This window comes from Chrysemys picta, chromosome 21 (assembly GCF_011386835.1).
Source record: "Chrysemys picta bellii isolate R12L10 chromosome 21, ASM1138683v2, whole genome shotgun sequence".
NCBI classification, from domain to species: Eukaryota; Metazoa; Chordata; order Testudines; family Emydidae; genus Chrysemys; species Chrysemys picta.
The window spans coordinates 9,339,757-9,356,813 of record NC_088811.1 but is presented as its reverse complement, the minus strand read 5'-3'; the positions used below and the strand labels follow the sequence as shown (position 1 = coordinate 9,356,813).

General features: G+C 57.5%; 1 protein-coding gene across 4 annotated transcripts in view; it reads left to right on the top strand.

Moving 5' to 3' along the window:
• Positions 1 to 17,057, top strand: part of KLHL17 (kelch like family member 17) — a 37,986-nt gene that overhangs the window by 16,943 nt on the left and 3,986 nt on the right. For all 4 annotated transcript variants that reach the window (XM_065574916.1, XM_008167265.4, XM_065574915.1 and 1 more), the window contains 10 exons: positions 1,491 to 1,754; positions 2,594 to 2,715; positions 4,475 to 4,696; positions 8,072 to 8,188; positions 9,754 to 9,967; positions 10,233 to 10,377; positions 11,118 to 11,285; positions 11,926 to 12,014; positions 14,887 to 14,960; positions 16,463 to 16,644. In XM_065574916.1, coding sequence (XP_065430988.1) covers positions 1,544 to 1,754; positions 2,594 to 2,715; positions 4,475 to 4,696; positions 8,072 to 8,188; positions 9,754 to 9,967; positions 10,233 to 10,377; positions 11,118 to 11,285; positions 11,926 to 12,014; positions 14,887 to 14,960; positions 16,463 to 16,644 — 1,544 coding nt within the window. In that variant the 5' untranslated portion in view covers positions 1,491 to 1,543. The remainder of the gene's footprint in view (positions 1 to 1,490; positions 1,755 to 2,593; positions 2,716 to 4,474; positions 4,697 to 8,071; positions 8,189 to 9,753; positions 9,968 to 10,232; positions 10,378 to 11,117; positions 11,286 to 11,925; positions 12,015 to 14,886; positions 14,961 to 16,462; positions 16,645 to 17,057) is intronic.

The window sequence follows — 17,057 nt, the reverse complement described above, 5'->3', positions numbered from 1 at the left end:
CGCTTAGCGTCTCCGAAATCCTAGGCAGCCCAGCGGGATCAAGCCGATGCAGGAAGCATTACCCACCATAGGGAAAATTCTTCTCCCACACCTATATGGGCTATATGATTAACTGATGTGCTGTATTGTTATCCCAAATGGGCTCCTCTATATAAAGGGAGGTAACCTGGGGATGTTAGCCAGAGTACAAAGGACCCCCTCCTCATGTGGGAACAATAGGTCTGACCCATGTCTGAGTGTGTGGGCACCTCAGTTTGGTCCCCAGCAGAGCTACGTCAGGATATGAAAAGGCTGGGGGGCTCTGGGGTGGGGGTTGGACACGCACCGTACTGATTGGACAGACTGCATACGACGTGTGGAGGGAAACGGAGCATTGGTCTTTATTCTTTTCAAAGAAATCTGAAGAATTTCAAAGGAGAGAGGGCTCCTTTCCCAAACTGGGTTGCAGGATGGCCCCAGGTTCTGCAGGAGAAGTAACCAGAAATCTAAAAGGACAGACTGACTATTTAAACTGCAACTGACTAGTATTAGTGCCATATTTTGAAAAGAGCAAAGAGCTTGTATCAGTGGAATGGAGTGGTAGCTTCTTCTCCAGCTGCATGGTGATGAATTATTTCTGTTGCTATAGACCAGGGTCCCCATTGTGCAAGGTGCTGTAGAAAAGCATAGTAAGACACAACTCCTGCTCCAAAGAGTTTATACTCTGAAGAGGCAACTGGTGGAGAGGGAAACTGAGGCACGGAAGAGGCAATGATTTGTCCAAAGCCACACAGAGCCAGGAATAGAACCCAGGTCCTCTGAGTCCCATGGACTATTTCATAATCTACAACACTGACACTGAGTATGATACAGGGAACGGGGTATTTTTTTTTATCATTCAGTTTTTTAGTCTTGTCTTTGTTTTAATATCCTGGGTCTTTTAATTAAGCTCTGTCTGACCAATGCAGAGCTGGCGTGCTATGGTAAAGGGAAAAGGCAGCAGTGCAAACTTAATGCCTACGCTGGTGTAGCTTGGAAATGTGCATTGTTAGACTGACCTGGATAAGATACCTGGCTATAACTTCAAGGAAAAGCTCCTGTGTACGTTTCTAGCCACGGCTCCAACAGAATATTGCCCTGATTTTAATTACACCCAGGGGGTTATGTCCTGCCCTCAGTTGGACCATTGCAAGTGACGGGGTCTTTGCCCTGGTGTCCACAGCTTTTGGCACTCCCGTGGCGTCTCAGTTCCTCTGTGGCATTGGATGCTTCTCTAGGGTGATTCTTGCTCATGAGAATGGACTGCAAAGTTTGGGGGCAGGAAGGCGTTTTCCTCCCTGTGGGGCCCATTGCAGGGGACCTGGTATGAGGGAAGCTCTCCTCCTGGGGTGGCTTTGAGCAGGCTTGTTCTGCTAGGGAGCCAGGGAGTGTATGGCTTGGTGTGGGCCTTGAGGAAGTGGCTGACCCTCACTTGTTCCTCCTTCACTGACCTCCCTGGCTTTCCCCTGCAGTGACCCAGAAGGGGCCCAGCTGAGAACCGAGTGCCTGCCGTCGCCCTGCAGCCATGGAGGGTGGCATGCAGCTCCTCAACCGGGACGGCCACAGCATCTCCCACAATTCCAAGCGCCACTACCACGACGCCTTCGTGTGCATGAACCGCATGCGGCAGCGGGGCCTGCTGTGCGACATCGTGCTGCACGTGGGCACCAAGGAGATCAAGGCCCACAAGGTGGTGCTGGCCTCCTGCAGCCCCTACTTCCACGCCATGTTCACAAGCAAGTATCCAACTCTTCCCAGGAGCCCACCTTCTCCCCATTCCCTCTTGTCCTTCCCTGCGGGCCTGCAGAGCTCCAGACCACAAAGCCCCTCCTTCTCCCGCTCTCTCGGACCTGCCTCTCAACCCACCTCCCCCTCCTGCAGCAGCAAACCCTTCCCCCACTCAAACCCACTTCCCTCACCAGGCCTTCCATCCCCGACCCGCCACAGATAAAAAGGCTGGAAGTTTGGGTTTCCAAAGACATCTCCTGCAGGCTGGGGGCCCCGTCCCCCTCTTGCTGACGCCAAGGGGAAATGGCGGTCAGTCCAGTGATGTGAACAGGGAGGGAGAGGGGAACGGGGATTGGGGTCTAATCTAGACCTCACGTGGTCTTAACTAAGCTCCAGGCTTTTTAGTTTTTGATGACCTAGGAGCACGGGTGGTGGGAAATGTCAGAGCTGACGCTAGCCTGTCCGCAGCTCAAGGTCTAGTTTTAAGACAAGGTGGAGAGAGAACTCCAGTTAACGGCAAGTGAGAGATGCCAGGAGGAAATTCTGAGAGAGGGGTGGAGGAACCTCTGATTTAAAGGCAAGGGAGAGGCCCCAAGGAATCGGTGAGCAGGGGTCTTCAATTAAAGCTGACACAGAGAAGCCCTAAGTAATCGGTGAGGGATCCCCAGGTAAAGGTGGGGGGGGAGAAGCCCCAAGAATCGATGGCTGGGGGTCCCAGTAATATACCTGGGGAAACTGTTGCTCTGTTCAGAATCATTGGCTTGTTCCACGCACGGCCGAGACAGCCCTTAGGGTGTGTGCCAGTCTGGCTGGGCCTCACTGGAGTTTTACGTGTGTCCCCACACAGATGAGATGAGCGAAAGCCGCCAGACCCATGTGACGCTGCACGACATAGACCCGCAGGCCCTGGATCAGCTGGTGCAATATGCCTACACTGCGGAGATCGTGGTGGGTGAAGGGAATGTGCAGGTAGGCGTCTCCCCCCACATCCCTCTGCCCTGCTGCCCTTCGGAGAGGACTAAAGACCCATCCTTAGGGACCTGATTCGTGACCTTCAAACTTTGGCACCAAGACAATGTCTTGTGCCTGATTGTAGTTGTGGATGGGAATGGAGTTCCTCCTTTCCCTGAGCCCAGAGGCAAAGTGCTTGCGATTGCTTCAGCCTATCGCTTGTTCTGGGAACGGCTGCCCCAGCAACTGGACCGAATACTGAGAGGCACCGAATGCTTACAGCTGTCGCTGACTTCAGAGTGAGCTGCAGGTGCTTGTCCTCATCGTCCGCCCTTCGGTCACTCTCCAGCTGCTTGGTCTGGAACCGAGCCTGTTTCAGCTTCTCCCTCTGGGTGGGGCTTTGGGGGAGTTTCTTTACAAGGGCTGGAAAAATCCTATTGTCCTGTAGCCCTGGGCAACCAAATAACAAAGCAACTGGGCTGAAGGTCAGTTGTCGTTCTCAGCCTTGGATCTGATGCTCCGGGCACTCAGAATCATGAAGGGCAGCTCAGGTCAGATCAGCCGCTTGACCGTGAGCGTGGGATGTGCCTTAGTGGAGACATCTAGCCTCGGGGCAGCCTGGCCTACGTAGGCAGAACTGAAAAGTTCGTTTTCTACAAAGTCTTGCACCAGCCTTTGTAGCTGTGTATGGGAGGTGGAGGGGGCTGCGACCCCTTACGTTTTGCTACTCCTTGACATCAAACAAAATGACTGTCCTTTTTCTTCTTCCCCCAATTCAAAACCACAAAGATCTTCGCAGCCCTCTCTTGCCAGGAATGAGTCTGTTTGTTTTTCAGAATGAAAAACTTGCAAAAGCTTTATATTAAATTTGTACTGATTTGGGGGCGGGGGAGGGGAGAAAATCCGAATCTCCGTCAGCTTTGCCTTTTCTCTCAGACTCGCGTTTCCCCTCTGGTCCCTGAGTCTTCATCTCTTTGTAACGGAATCACGCAGCCCAGGGGCCTTCTCGGGAAAGAACGAGACAGCTGGCCACGGAACCTGTTGTTGTTGTTCTCGCTTGTTTCCAAATTCTGCTCCCTGGGCTGGCCTCACGTGACCCTCCTCTACCCCATCCCATGCCATATTCGTGAGGGTCTGCGAGGGATGGGGCGTCCCTCCTGCAGCCTCGCTCCAGCTTGGCACGAAGAGTAGAATTTGGGGCACTCATCTAAAATAGCCGGCAGCCGCTCTGTGGCTGCTGATTCATTTGATAGGGACCAAGCTGCTGGCGAGAAAGGATGGAGCTGTTTCTCGTAGCCTGCCGGGGGAGGGACCCATTGCAGAGCTGCGGGTGGTTCAGCCCTGTGTTTGGGAGCCGCCACTCCACCCTGCCTCTTTTAACCTCTTCCAGGCCCATTGAGGTTAATGGGAAGCTTTCCATAGGCACTTTTGCCGCTTGTCGCCTGGGGGGTGAAGGGCCCTGCTGCGTTCTGTAGCTGAGAAAGCCGGCCAGCCACATACAGGTGCAAAGCCACAGAGGAAACTGTCCGAGAGTGGGTCAATGGGACTCTCTGTGGGATGTGCTTGGCCCACTCTGGATGCTAGATCTTAGCTGTTCTCCTAGTAACTGTATCCCAGGGCTCTCCCAGGCCAGGGCATCTCTTGACAGCTGGCCCTGTCTCTGTGGGGAAAGCATAGGTCCCTGCTTGAGGAGGAGGGGATGCTGGGGCTGTCTCCGTGGGAAGCAGTGATGGAAGTGGTGGGCTGCAGCCCCAGACACTTGGCTGTCTGCCCGCAGACGCTGCTTCCAGCCGCCAGCCTCCTCCAGCTCAACGGCGTGCGGGACGCCTGCTGCAAGTTCCTGCTGAGTCAGCTGGACCCGTCCAACTGCCTGGGCATCCGGGGCTTCGCCGACACGCACTCCTGCAGCGACCTGCTCAAGTCCGCCCACAAGTACGTCCTCCAGCACTTCGTGGAGGTGTCCAAGACGGAGGAGTTCATGCTGCTGCCGCTCAAGCAGGTAAGACCCCTCCCGAGGCCTCGTGTCTCTTGTCCGCACTGTGGCGCTGCTCCCACTGACTTTCTTCTCGGGGTGCAGAGCGCTGCATGGTGCTTCATGCCAGCTGGGGCGTCCCACTGTGCCCACTAGCCCTGGCAGGTCACCGCTGCTTTCATGATGTCTTCATCCCCTCTAGGTAGGAGCTGGGGCCTAGTTCATGCATCTCAGCCCCCCACCCACACACACACTCTCTGTTTCAGCCCCTAACCCGCACAGAGTTGCTAGCCATGGAACAGGGTCTGCCAGGTGCTGGGGGGAGGGAAGGGATGTCGTGCTGGAAGGAGATGGCTGGGGTGTGTGTATAGGCGGGGAGGGAAGTGGATGGGGGCTGGTTTGTGTTACTCCATCCAGGCCTCGGCCTAGCACCCAGCACTGCCCGAGTTCCTCCAACGCCCCCGGAGGTCAGCGAGAGTCTGCGGATTGGGCCCTAAGAGAGCTGTTCAGCTCAGAGCTGTTCTCCGCGGGGGGACATGTGTCTCCAGGAATCCCAGGAGCCGGTGCTGGGAGGGAGCGGAATCAGAGAGCAGGGAAGGGACTCCCAGGGGCTGTGTCCAGGCCACCTCTCGCTTAGGACTCTGCGGGGCCGCTGCCAGGAAGAGAGTGTGGCCCCCAAGAGCGGAGGAAGTGGGACATAAAGCAAGAAGGGTTAAGGCGGGTGCTGCCGTCTACCCCGCGGGCGTCTCTGGAGCAGCCAGCGCCCGCCCGCTCTGTGGAAATACAGGCCGAGAAAAAAGCAGCGTGGCCACTGGGGAACCTGCCCACAAGCCGTTGCTGCTGCAGGCAGGTAGCCACGATGTTTAATTTACAGCTTGGCTAATGGATCGTGCGGCTCCTGGCATGGGCCGGCGTGGCAGGCGTTGTGGGGGTGGGAGGGGGGAGGATAGACCATGCCCCTGTTCCTCCCAGCAGCTGCTCAGCCCCCCCTTTGCGTCTCGCTCAGCGTGTGGATCACAGGCGTGTGTGCGCACACTCGTATCCCTCCCGCGGCAGGGAGGCTGTGTGGCTGGGAGCAGCCGGGGCTGCTGGTTCCCTCCCGTGACACGGGCGGGCTTGTCTGAGCTCGCTGAGGCTCATCAGAACCGGCAGTCACTGCCCCTGGGGACGGGGCTGGCCACCTCAGCGCTCTCCTCTCACGGCTGGCGACACGGGGGGGCAAAGCCCACAGGAGGGAGAGGAACATCTGGCCCTGGGGAGCAGCTTCGGATTCAAGCTGATGGGCAGTTCAGGAAGCTGCTGGGGTGTTTCCAGCCCTGGTATGAGGGGATTCTGCTTGGCCTAGCGCCTTGGAGTGTGGCTGTTTCTAGCTTCCCCCCCCCCCCCCCCCCCAGGGCCCTGCTCTTTGCCCACTACTCTGGCAGCACCCAATACCGGCTTTACAGTGAAACCTTTCAGGAAGGCAAACTCCTCTCAGGGGGGGTGATCCCAATGCAGATTTAACCCCTTAAAGTCCCTGTGGTAGCCGAGCTCTGTGGGTGAGCAAAGCGTTTGGTGGGACCCTGCTCACCAGGACAGTCACTGTGGGCTGAGGCTGGGGATTGAGCCATTCTGTGTTTCTCTCTGCCCTCTCCCCCCTTCAGGGCAGGGGTCTGTACCCAGGCATTACCCGTTCGTAGAGCTGTCGGCATGGCTGGAGCTGGGGAAGGGCTGATGCAGGCAGACTCCAATGCAAGAAAAGGGTCCAAGCGGGCCCCAGTGGGGACGCCCCAGAACGCGTCTGCAGCGACTCGGATGCTTCCCACATCTCATTGCTGCTGGCCTGGCTTTGCCACAGGGACGTCCCGTAGGATCACTCACCATCTCCCGCTGCATATGGTGGGGGAGGGGAGCCATGCCATGAGCAATGACCCCATCGGTGCCCTCTGAACATCCCAGGGAGATAGTACCTCTAGGTGTGGAAACATCCCTGTCCCCTCCTCCTGCCACCCACGTGCAGTCAACTCCTACCCCTCCACCATGTAGTCTGGAGAAAGAGTTACATAGTGCACGATAGGGGCCAGCCCTGCTCCCCCCAGAGCAGGAACTAAAGGGGACCTACTGGGTCCCCTGGCCCTCTTCCCCTGATTCCATAGCAGATCTGCAGCCCCTGCTGTCTGGAGTGCCCGGCCAGGGGATGCGCCAGCAAAGGGCACCAGCAGTGCATCACTGAGGGGCTGGTGGGAGCGGCAGCGTGGCCCGGGTGGGGAGAGTGGGCAGAGCGGATGGTTTGCAGGGAACAGGTTCCGCTGGGCCCTGGGTCCAGCTGGTGGGGGAAGCTGGCCAGGCTAAGAGCCCAAGAGGGGTGGCTTGGCTGATAAAGCAGCATCTCCTCTATGAGACCTGGTCAGGGCAGCGGGAGGAGCAGGGTCTCCTGCCAGGTGGGGAGGAAACAGAGAGGCTTGGAGATGGGCAAAGCCTGCATTGGCTGCCCTCCGAACAGGGGCCATCCCTCCTCTTCTTCCTGCCTCACCGGTCTCCTAGCAACTGCTCCAGAGAGCCTCACAGGTGTCTTCCCCCTGCCTTCTCCAAGCACCGGCACTCGGCGCTTCTGCCAGGCAGAGTCTGCTGTCGGGAAGGCCCAGAAACGCCCCTCCAGGGGATGCTGAGCAGCCCGTGCAGTCCCCGGCTTTGCTTTGTTGGGTTATTTACCGCCCAGCATGGCCTGGGCTTCCCCCTGGAGCTCCTGTCTTGCTATGAGCCCTCCTCAGTCAGCCGCAAGGAGAGCAGCCCAGCGGAGAGCTCGCCTTCCAAAGCCTGGCTCTGCACCTGCCAGTGTGTTCCCAGCCGTCTGCGCATCCTGGCTCTGCCACAGCAGATCCACTGGGGGAAGGGACCAGTTAGAGCTCGTGGGGCTCGTTCTCCTCTCGCACAGCGTAATTCAGGGGTGACTGGTGCGAGCTGCACCAGTGTAGGGGAGCAGGGAGTCAGGCCCTGTCACTTGCCATGGTGCCTACACTGACAGTCCGGACTTCCATTGCCCCTCGGTGCGCGTGCAAGCCCTAGCCAATCGGCAGGAGGCTTCAGCTGGGAGGCGGGTTGGCCTCGTTCTCCCCACTTTACAGATGTGGAAACTGAGGCACAGGCTTGGTCAAGGTCACCCAGCAGGTCAGAGGCAGGCCCAAGAATAGAACCCAGGAGTCCTGACTCTCTGCTCTTGCAGCCTCTCCGTTCCAGTATGCACACACCAGCCTTGCTCTACCCACAGGCTATGGAGGTGTGGTAAGGCTCTGAGTGTGCAGCTCTGCTGGTTCAGGTGCGTGCGTGCGTGCGTGTGTGTGTACGCGTGCGCCCATGTTCCCTGCCATACTGCCTCCCCATGATGAGTGACAGCTGAGCTGACCTTCCCTTTCACCTCTGCAGGTGCTGGACCTCATCTCTAGCGACAGCCTCAACGTGCCATCCGAGGAAGAGGTGTACCGGGCCGTGCTGAGCTGGGTCAAACACGACGTGGACAGCAGGAGGCAGCACGTCCCCAGGGTAGGCGAGCTGGCTGGGAACGCAGATCATGGCAGGGGAGGGGGCTTTCTCCAACTCTGAGCGTAGGTGCTGGATGGATGTGGATTTGGCCTGGTCTAAAGGCTCCTGGAGACCCCTTGCAAATTCCTATTTCCCTCTCCCCTTGGAAACTCCAGCCTGCAGGCTGTGAGATCAGACAGGGTTGGGGGGAACCAAAGAAAAGTCTCAAGTCCAACCACCTCAAGACCAAATTCTGCTCTGTCCCCCGGTGGCGTTTTACTGGTATAACTGAGATGAGTTCGTTTCCCAGCATGGTGCCATTGGCTGTCTCTAGGCACTGGCCCAAGTCTGGTCTGACAGGAGCTTGGGTTCCCAAGGCTATAGCACCTGGCTCCTTCCGATGCACTGGGGCATGCATTGTACCCCCCTGTAAATGGAGGCTCATGCTGCCTTATGCAGAGCTAGAAGGCAGGGGTTTGAATCCTATGAATGTCCACGTCCTAGCTTCCCTAGCACCTCACAGTCACATTGTATCCTCCCGACATCCTTGTGAGTTTGGGACGTGTTATCCCCATCTCACAGAGGGGGAGCTGAAGCTGGGTAGGTTGAGTGACTGCCTGAGGTCACACAGGGAATCTGCAGGAGAGCCTGGATTAGAACCCAGGTTGCCTTAGTCCCAGTCCTGTGCCCCGTCATTAGACTATCTTCCTCCATATGTAGAGAAATGTGACCAAACTTGGGATTTCTTTAGTTCCTATCCCACATCAGAGGATCTCTAAAACCCACAAAATCCCCTACCATGTGATAGGGCCGGTGCTATGACCCCGTTTTACAGACTGAGGCACAGAGGGGCAGCGACGTGCCCACGGTCACATGAGGAATCCGTGGCAGAGCTCGGGCTTCAGTGGGGCAGCAGGGCTGTCGGGAGGGTGACTGGTCTGTCCGGTAGACTTTGCTCTCTAGAGCTGGGTTTTCAAGATTGCTCTGAAAAGCCAAACTTGGCAAGTCTGCAATGGTTTAGGCTGGATTTTCCTTTATCTAGTGCTCTGATCTCTGTGTCTGTGACTGGGAGTAAATTAACCACAGGCCTGTCGCCTGCCTAAGCAAAACAGTAACAGGAATAACAAAACCTTTTCCTACAGGGATTCTTTCCCAGCATAGCCCTCGCTCTGCATGAGTCTTGCGTGCCCTCTTGTGGATACCTGTGGCATTGCACGTATGAATATTGGCACCCATTAATCAAGCCAGAGAAAAATGCCTCTGTGTGTACCCTGGCAACCTTTCCGTTTGTTCTGGGAGCTTTGCTACCAGGCCTGCTAAGAAACTCGCTGCGAGCCTGCAGAGAATGCTGGGAAATGATATGCAAATAGGAGTGTATGCATCCCAAGATGTACTTGCCAGGCATATGCTGGGGGCAGCCTGCCCTCCCTTCCACTAGGAGGACGATGAGGTGGCAGGAGGGGGATCCAGTCCAGTCAAGGTCCCGAGGCTCTTGGTGTTGGTCAGGGAGCCCTCTCTAATCTTCACCCCAATCCGTCTTTGTTCCACCGACTCAGCACTGTCCCTCCCCTCCCTCCACCCTGTAGCTCATGAAGTGCGTCCGGCTGCCCCTGCTGAGCCGGGACTTCCTGATGAGCAACGTGGACACGGAGCTCCTGGTCCGGCACCACTCGGAGTGCAAGGACCTGCTGATCGAGGCCCTCAAGTACCACCTCATGCCGGAGCAGAGAGGGGTCCTCGGCAACAGCAGGACCCGGCCCCGGCGGTGCGAGGGGGCCAGCACCGTGCTCTTCGCCGTGGGTAAGGGACAGCCAGGCCCCGGGGAGGGGGGGGGGCTGAATACGGTGCCTGCTGTGCAGCCTGGGGGGGGGCCCATCGCCTGCCTCCCGTGGGGCATCTGTCCCACCCTCGGGGAAGGGGCTGCAGGCAGGGCCTGTCACTGGGATGTTGGGCAGAGCTGGGGGTCAGAGAGGGGTATGTCCATGGCTTCCCCCTGCCCAATGACTCCCTGGAAACTCCAGGGGTCCTGCCCTTCACTCGCTCTGCTTGTGACCCCCCCATGCAGGTGGGGGGAGCCTATTCGCCATCCACGGAGACTGCGAAGCCTATGACACGCGGACGGATCGGTGGCACATGGTGGCCTCCATGTCGACCCGGAGGGCCAGGGTGGGCGTGGCTGCCATCGGAAACAAGCTGTACGCGGTGGGCGGGTAAGGAGGGGAGCAGATCACGGAACTGGGCGGAGAGGGGAATGGCAGCACTGGGGTGGGACCTCTCTGGATTCGGGTCGGAGAACAAAGGCTGGGCCCAGGGAAGGGGGAACGGGAAACGTCGCTGGTTCAAACCCAGCCCGGAGGAGCAGCGACTGGAAGCCATTCCACTGCCCACAGCTGCTCAGTGGAGTGGCAGCCTGGCCGCTAACTGACCCCATTTGTTCACGGCCCCAGCGGAGGGGACGGAGGCTGCTCTCGTCTGCGGGTGCATTTCTCCCCCTGCTCAGTTAGGGCTGAAGCAGCTGGCGAGGGCAGCTTGCCCTGCTGATGTCATGCCGCCTCAGGGACATGTTCGATGCACAGTAACTGCCTGGCTCAGCTGCGACCCAGGCCCCCGGCCCTCTCAGCCTGTCCCGTGAATTCACACAGACTCGGTCAGGCGGCTGGGAACCCCCCGGGGGCTCCATCGTCCCTGCAGGGGGTGAGAAGGGCAGGCGGGCGGAGCGGGTTTGGAACATGGGGAGCGAACCCGCCAGAAATGCAGCGACTGGCTGACGCTCTGCATGGGCCTGATTGCCGGCAAGAGCTGGGCGAGGGAGAAGAGCGCGGCCCGCGTCTGGACTGGGCATCGACCTGAGGCTAAGCTGTGCTCAGCTCAAGGGCTTGGGTGGAGTCCCGGCTCCCAGCCCTGCCGCTTGGGTTCCCCACCCTTCCAACGCTCTCCCATCCCCCCGCAGTTACGACGGGACCTCCGACCTGGCCACAGTGGAGTCGTACGACCCGGTTACCAACTCCTGGCAGCCGGAGGTGTCCATGGGCACCAGGCGCAGCTGTCTGGGGGTGGCAGCGCTTCACGGGCTCCTCTACGCAGCAGGGGGATATGACGGGGCCTCCTGTCTGAACAGGTAGGGGGATTTCCTGGGTCCATGCCCCCCTGGGCTGCTGAGACACCCCGGCTGTCCCCAAGGTCTGCTCCAGGGGGGCAGGCCATGCGTAGCCTAGGTTTCCTGGAGGCCTGATGGCTCATCGGCAGCCAAAGGGACCTAAGGCTCATGGGGCCGCCGGGCTGGGATCCCCTCTCCATTCGCAGCAGGGTCCTGTGTGGGTGGCTCTAATCCTGACCCCATCCTAGTTCCCTGGCCCTCCAGGAAAGACCAACCTGCCCTTTGGCCTGTGAACTCCATCGGCCCATTCATCTGGCACCTCTGGGTCCTCCTAAAGCTCCGCGCAGCCTCGTCCAGTCTGGACAAGTACGTGGCGTGTCCGCTGCAAATACGACCCCCTCTTCTCCATCCCTGGTGGAGACGCGAACCCCACTGGTCCTGGCCCTGCCCCTCGGAGGCCCCTGGTCTTAACCCTGTGACAAGATGGGGAAACGGCCCTTTGTTCCTGCCCTCTGGCTCCCATCCCTGAGCCGGTTTCTGATCCATGGCAGCTCTTTGCCTCACTCCTTGGTGTCCTTGGTCACCTCTCAGGGCTGCATCAGAGGGTTTCCCCAGAGACCCTCCAGTGTTGCTAATGTTCCTGTGTCTCTGCCTTCCGCAGCGCCGAGCGGTACGACCCCCTGACGGGCACCTGGACCTCGATCGCCGCCATGAGCACCAGGAGGCGATACGTCCGGGTGGCAACACTAGGTAGGGCACTAGCACGATGGAATCTGCCTGGCTCTCCCAGGCTCTGTCACCTCTCGCCCCTTCCTCTGCCTAGTCCTGCACGTTGCTTCCCATCAGCTGCAGCCCCACTCTCTGACTGCTGCCTGTGACAGGCCACCGCGCTTTGCTGGGACCCACACGCGCCAGGAGCCAAAGGGCACTGCCTACCGGGCACAGAATGGAGCAGGTTTGCAGCTCTGCTCCATGCACAGGAAGGAGGGTGGAGTTAATGCCCTACAGCGGGACGGGGGAGAAAGGGGGTCAATTCCCAGCTCTGCCAGAGACCCCCTGTGTGACCGAGGGCAAGTCATTTAATTTACTTATAGGCTAAACAGACCAGATGATCTGGGACAGGGACTGTCTCTTACTGCATGTATTGGACTACCACAGGTTTCTTGGTTGGGGCCTCTAGGTCGGTGCTACTCTAATATGGTAACGGGCTATAGATCTTAGCAAGCTTTGCTCCAAGTCAGGCCATCTCTCTGCATCCACCTCGGGGTTCTGGGCTCAAGGTGGGACACTGGATATTGGAAACATTGGAGTCCATGGGCTGTGTCTTCGTGTCAACCTATGGCGAGAGTTGGGGAGGTGTAGTGGGGGCTGTGAAATGGCATAGCCCAAACCAGATGGCCCAACTGAATGCGTGTAGCATTGTTCTCTTTAAAATAACATTTGGTGCAAAGACCCGTAACTGGCTGTGTTTGGAAGGTTTTTGTCAAAAACACTCCCTGCAGCCTAGGAAAACGCTGATTTTTCTAGAGCAGCAAAATTCTCAGCGGCTTGATGACCCGACAGGGAGTGGGTGCATCGTTGATCTAAAGAGATTTAATAATAACCCTCGTCCGGATCCGGCTGGCTTTTAGTGGTCAAAATAACATAACAACAGTGGCTTGATATCATATGTACCTTTCCATTGAAATGTCTCCCTATACGCACGCTGAGCCTTGTAATGGGACGCTGGGCCTTTCCCCACAAGGTCAAAAGTACCAACATTTTGCACATGCCTAGCGTAGATTTGAGCGCTTTGCAAAAGCAGACCAGCATCACAATCGCTATTTGATGGATGGGGAAACTGAGGCACCCAGGGGTTGGGGGAAATGACTTCCCAGGGTCACCCAGAGAACCCATCACAATCGGGGATGCAGCCCAGTCTCTGACTTTCACTCTGGACCCCATCCCCCCTTGCTTCACCTCCAGGACAGAGCAATCCTGCCTGGGAAGTCCGGCAGCTGGCCAGTGACCCGTGTGGAATGAGGTGTGGTCACAGCTGGTTCCCCTCGCTTCCTGAGGGGACCACTCCATGTGGGAAGCTGGCAGTGGGGAGGCAGTGTGCCCTAAAGCCGTGTTTCTCAATCTTTGTGATACCAGGGACCAGCTTGTTGCCTTCCTAAACGGTCAGAAAGATCTCCAGGACCAGCGCCGGTCCACAGACTGGTGGTTGAGAAACACTGGCCAAGTAGCAGAGGTTCTCACACTCTAGGCGCAGAACATATTTGGGGGGGGGGGGGCAGAAGTTTTAGGAAAAAGAAACTTCCTGCGCACATCTTACCCCCAGCAACGAATAACTAGCAACGCCGATTCCTCCAGATGTGTCACGTCCTCAGCTGGCGCTGCGCATTTTGACGGATTTCTGTGACGCTTGCCTAGCATTATACGAAGGTGTTGTCATCTATACGTTAATCCCTTTGTTACACACTTCATTGGACGCCCGGACCACAATGGCCATTTTGCTTTTGCTCTCGATACACTGGCTCGTTTGTGCAACAGAAAAAATAAACCTGGAATGAGACGCTGAAACTGATTCAAGTGATGTACCTGTGTGGCGGGGGGGAAGGGGAGGGCATAAACGATGACAGACACAAAGATCAAATAATTTTTAGAACCACTGGCCTAGAGGATGGAGCATTGGACTGAGCTTGGGAGACCACGGTATTATTCCCAGCTCTGTCACTGGCCTGCTGGGTGACCTTGGGCAAGTCACTTCACCGCTCCATGCCTCAGTATTCCCCATCTGTGAAATGGGGATAATCCCATACTGTCCTCCTTTGTAAAGCGCTTTGAGAGCTAGGGATGATCTATGTAAGAGCTACGGGTTATTCTGTGGATAAACAGAGAGCACCGCCGTACAGGGAGAGCTGGGTGGTGATAATCACCCGTGCACAAATCAGTCTCTAATTGGCCCGGCGCATTCACCATGGCGCGTGTCAGTGCTGCCAATGGCACCAGCTGCGGGAGCAGCTCCTCGCTGTGCTGGGTTCTGTGCTGCACGTACATTAATCCCCTCTTGTCTCTGCTCTTTCGCTTACTCCGTGCTGACTCAGTGGTTCCTTCGCTCGCGCTCGCTCCTTCTCCCCCCGTGGTGTGCTCTCTGCCTGGCGCTGCGTTATGGATCAGCCCCCGCGGCAACCTGCTGCTCCTGCCGCCGCTGCCTTGCTGGCTAAAAATAAAGCTTAATTGTGGCGGCGGGAAGCGCTCGCACGGCCCGTAACGAGCCGGTTGGGGGCGGCTGCAGGCGAGCAAGCTCCCCAGGCTGCTCTCTCGGCACGGAGCCCTCGCTGCGCAGGAGAGAAATGGCCTGATGAATATTTAACGACTCCCCGCGCCAGATGCGGCCCCCATACAGCGGAGGCTTGGCGGGGGAAGAGGGGAAGCTGCATGAGCTGCTCTGTGAGCACATCCTCCCCAGGGTGGGTCCTGCTGCTTGGTGTAGGTTTGCCTGTCGGCTGCTCTGCCGCTCCCTTGCGTTCCTGGCTGCCCAGATCTGCGGCACGTCAGGCCGGGATCCATCCCGGCCGGTAACACGGCCCTCGTGGAGGGCTCTGCGGCTGACTCTGTGCATGACGGTGTTTTGCAGATGGCAATCTCTACGCTGTGGGGGGATATGACAGCTCATCCCACTTAGCCACGGTGGAGAAGTACGAGCCGCAGGTAAAGGCAAGCGAGCGCAATTAACGCTTTCCTTCCCGTCCCTTCTCTGAAAAGGACCCTGTGGCCAAGCCCTCTAGAAAGTGAACAGAGGAAAACACAACAGGGGGCTACAGAAATGACTCTAAATGCTACAGAACCTAACAGCGTGAGATCCTCTCGGGGGGCCGGGGGGGTTAAACCATCCTAGCTGTCTATCGCCCTGCTGTGGAATTCTGTAGGTCCGTTAACAATTCTCTGTTCAATTCTCTAGATCCCTTCCACCTGGGGTGGGGGTCTCACGGTGGACCCCTCCCCCTTTCCCAGCACGTGCAGCTGTGTTGCCACCTTGTGTGCGGCCATTATTGCAAGCTGACAAGCTCCAGCGGACCGCTGCGGGCTCACGGGTGTGGTAGGCTCCCCTACAAAGGCTTGGCTCAGGAAAAAGAGGGTCAGAAACAAGGTTCTGAACGGTGCCCCTGTGGGCCGCCGCTGGGACTCCCCGACAGAGCTGTAGAAATAGACACAGCTACCCGCATGGCCACTTTGGGGCTCTGTCCTGGAGCTGATGGGCAGCTCGAGTTCCTGATAGTTAAGCCAAATTTTAGGGACCCGGAGACCAGGGTCCTGTTGTTAACAGCTGAAGTTGCTTGAACCTGCCGGCAGAGGTCTCTTTAAAATAAATAGAGGTGTGAATTCTCTGGGGTTTAAACATTTTTTTTTCTTCTTGATTTTAAAGCAGTTTTGTGTTTAATGCTTTAGGAAAGGAGGGTGCCCGTAAAACTGAGCACAGAGTTGGGCTGATAATGTTTGTAAGCTTCTCATGCAGGGGGGGAGGGGGGGACAGAGAGAGACATACGTATTCGTGTTAGTGAACAAAGAATAATTGCTGGATCTAGCTGCATTGGGGTGGAACGGTGCAGCCTAGAAAACCATTTCCTGGAGAACTCCCCTCCTGCCATCTCCTTGGGGGGCCTTTGTGTTCCCTCAAAAGCCTCTTCCATCACCTCTGCCCTTTATCTGATAACAGCAGGCAGGATGGCTGGCGGCTGACTAATTTAACCTGCTGCAACCAAGGTCAGATTTTCCGCCGGGGTCATCGGAACTTGCTTGGAGATATACCTATCTCATAGAGCTGGAAGGGACCCTGAAAGGTGATCAAGTCCAGCCCCCTGCCTTCACTAGCAGGACCAAATACTGATTTTGCCCCAGATCCCTAAGTGGCCCCCTCAAGGATTGAACTCACAACCCTGGGTTTAGTAGGCCAATGCGCAAACCACTGAGCTATCTTTAGCTGCTGACTCTTTGGTGCCCCCTGCTGGAATGTGGGTGGTGGGTCCTACAGGGGTCCTTCCTCCTGGAGGGCTGTCGTGTTAAGAGTTGCGAACGGGGAGCAGAGCAGGGTCTGGAGTGTGACCGGATGGTGGTGTCGCCATTGAACGGCTGGGATGGGAGGATAATCGCCCGCGGGTATCGCTCGCTAACCCAGATGTGCTCTCATGGGCGCTTCTCCCCTTTCCTCCAAGATCAACACATGGACCCCGATCGCCAACATGCTGAGCCGCCGGAGCAGCGCCGGTGTGGCCGTGCTGGAAGGGATGCTCTATGTGGCCGGCGGCAACGACGGCACCAGCTGCCTTAACTCCGTGGAGCGCTACAACCCGAAAACCAACACCTGGGAGAGCGTGGCCCCCATGAACATTCGGAGGTAGGGCTCCCCCCCGTTCTCCAGCTCCCATCTAAACTGGGGAGTTGGGGAGACCGGTCCGAGGCGGACCCAGGCTGTGCTCCAGTCTGTCACACCGGCCATGGGGATTTCTTGGGTTGGAGAGAACCATCACTCACTGGAGCACGTCATTCTGCAGCCATCAAGGTGCAGCAATGACCAGGCATAGCTTGGCCGACCGAGCAAGCTGGCCTGCTGTCACTGCAGCCGGGAAGCTCTCCGCTGGGAGGTCAGGGACCTCCATGCTGTGTGCTCACCTGTCAATGCTGCATGATCAGCAGTGCCTGTTGCATGAACCACGTAGACATGAGCAAGCGGGGGCAGCCTGCAGAGTCTTTGCCGCCCTAACAATCCTACCTGGGCATAAATGATTCCCGACTTACCGCTCGCCAATC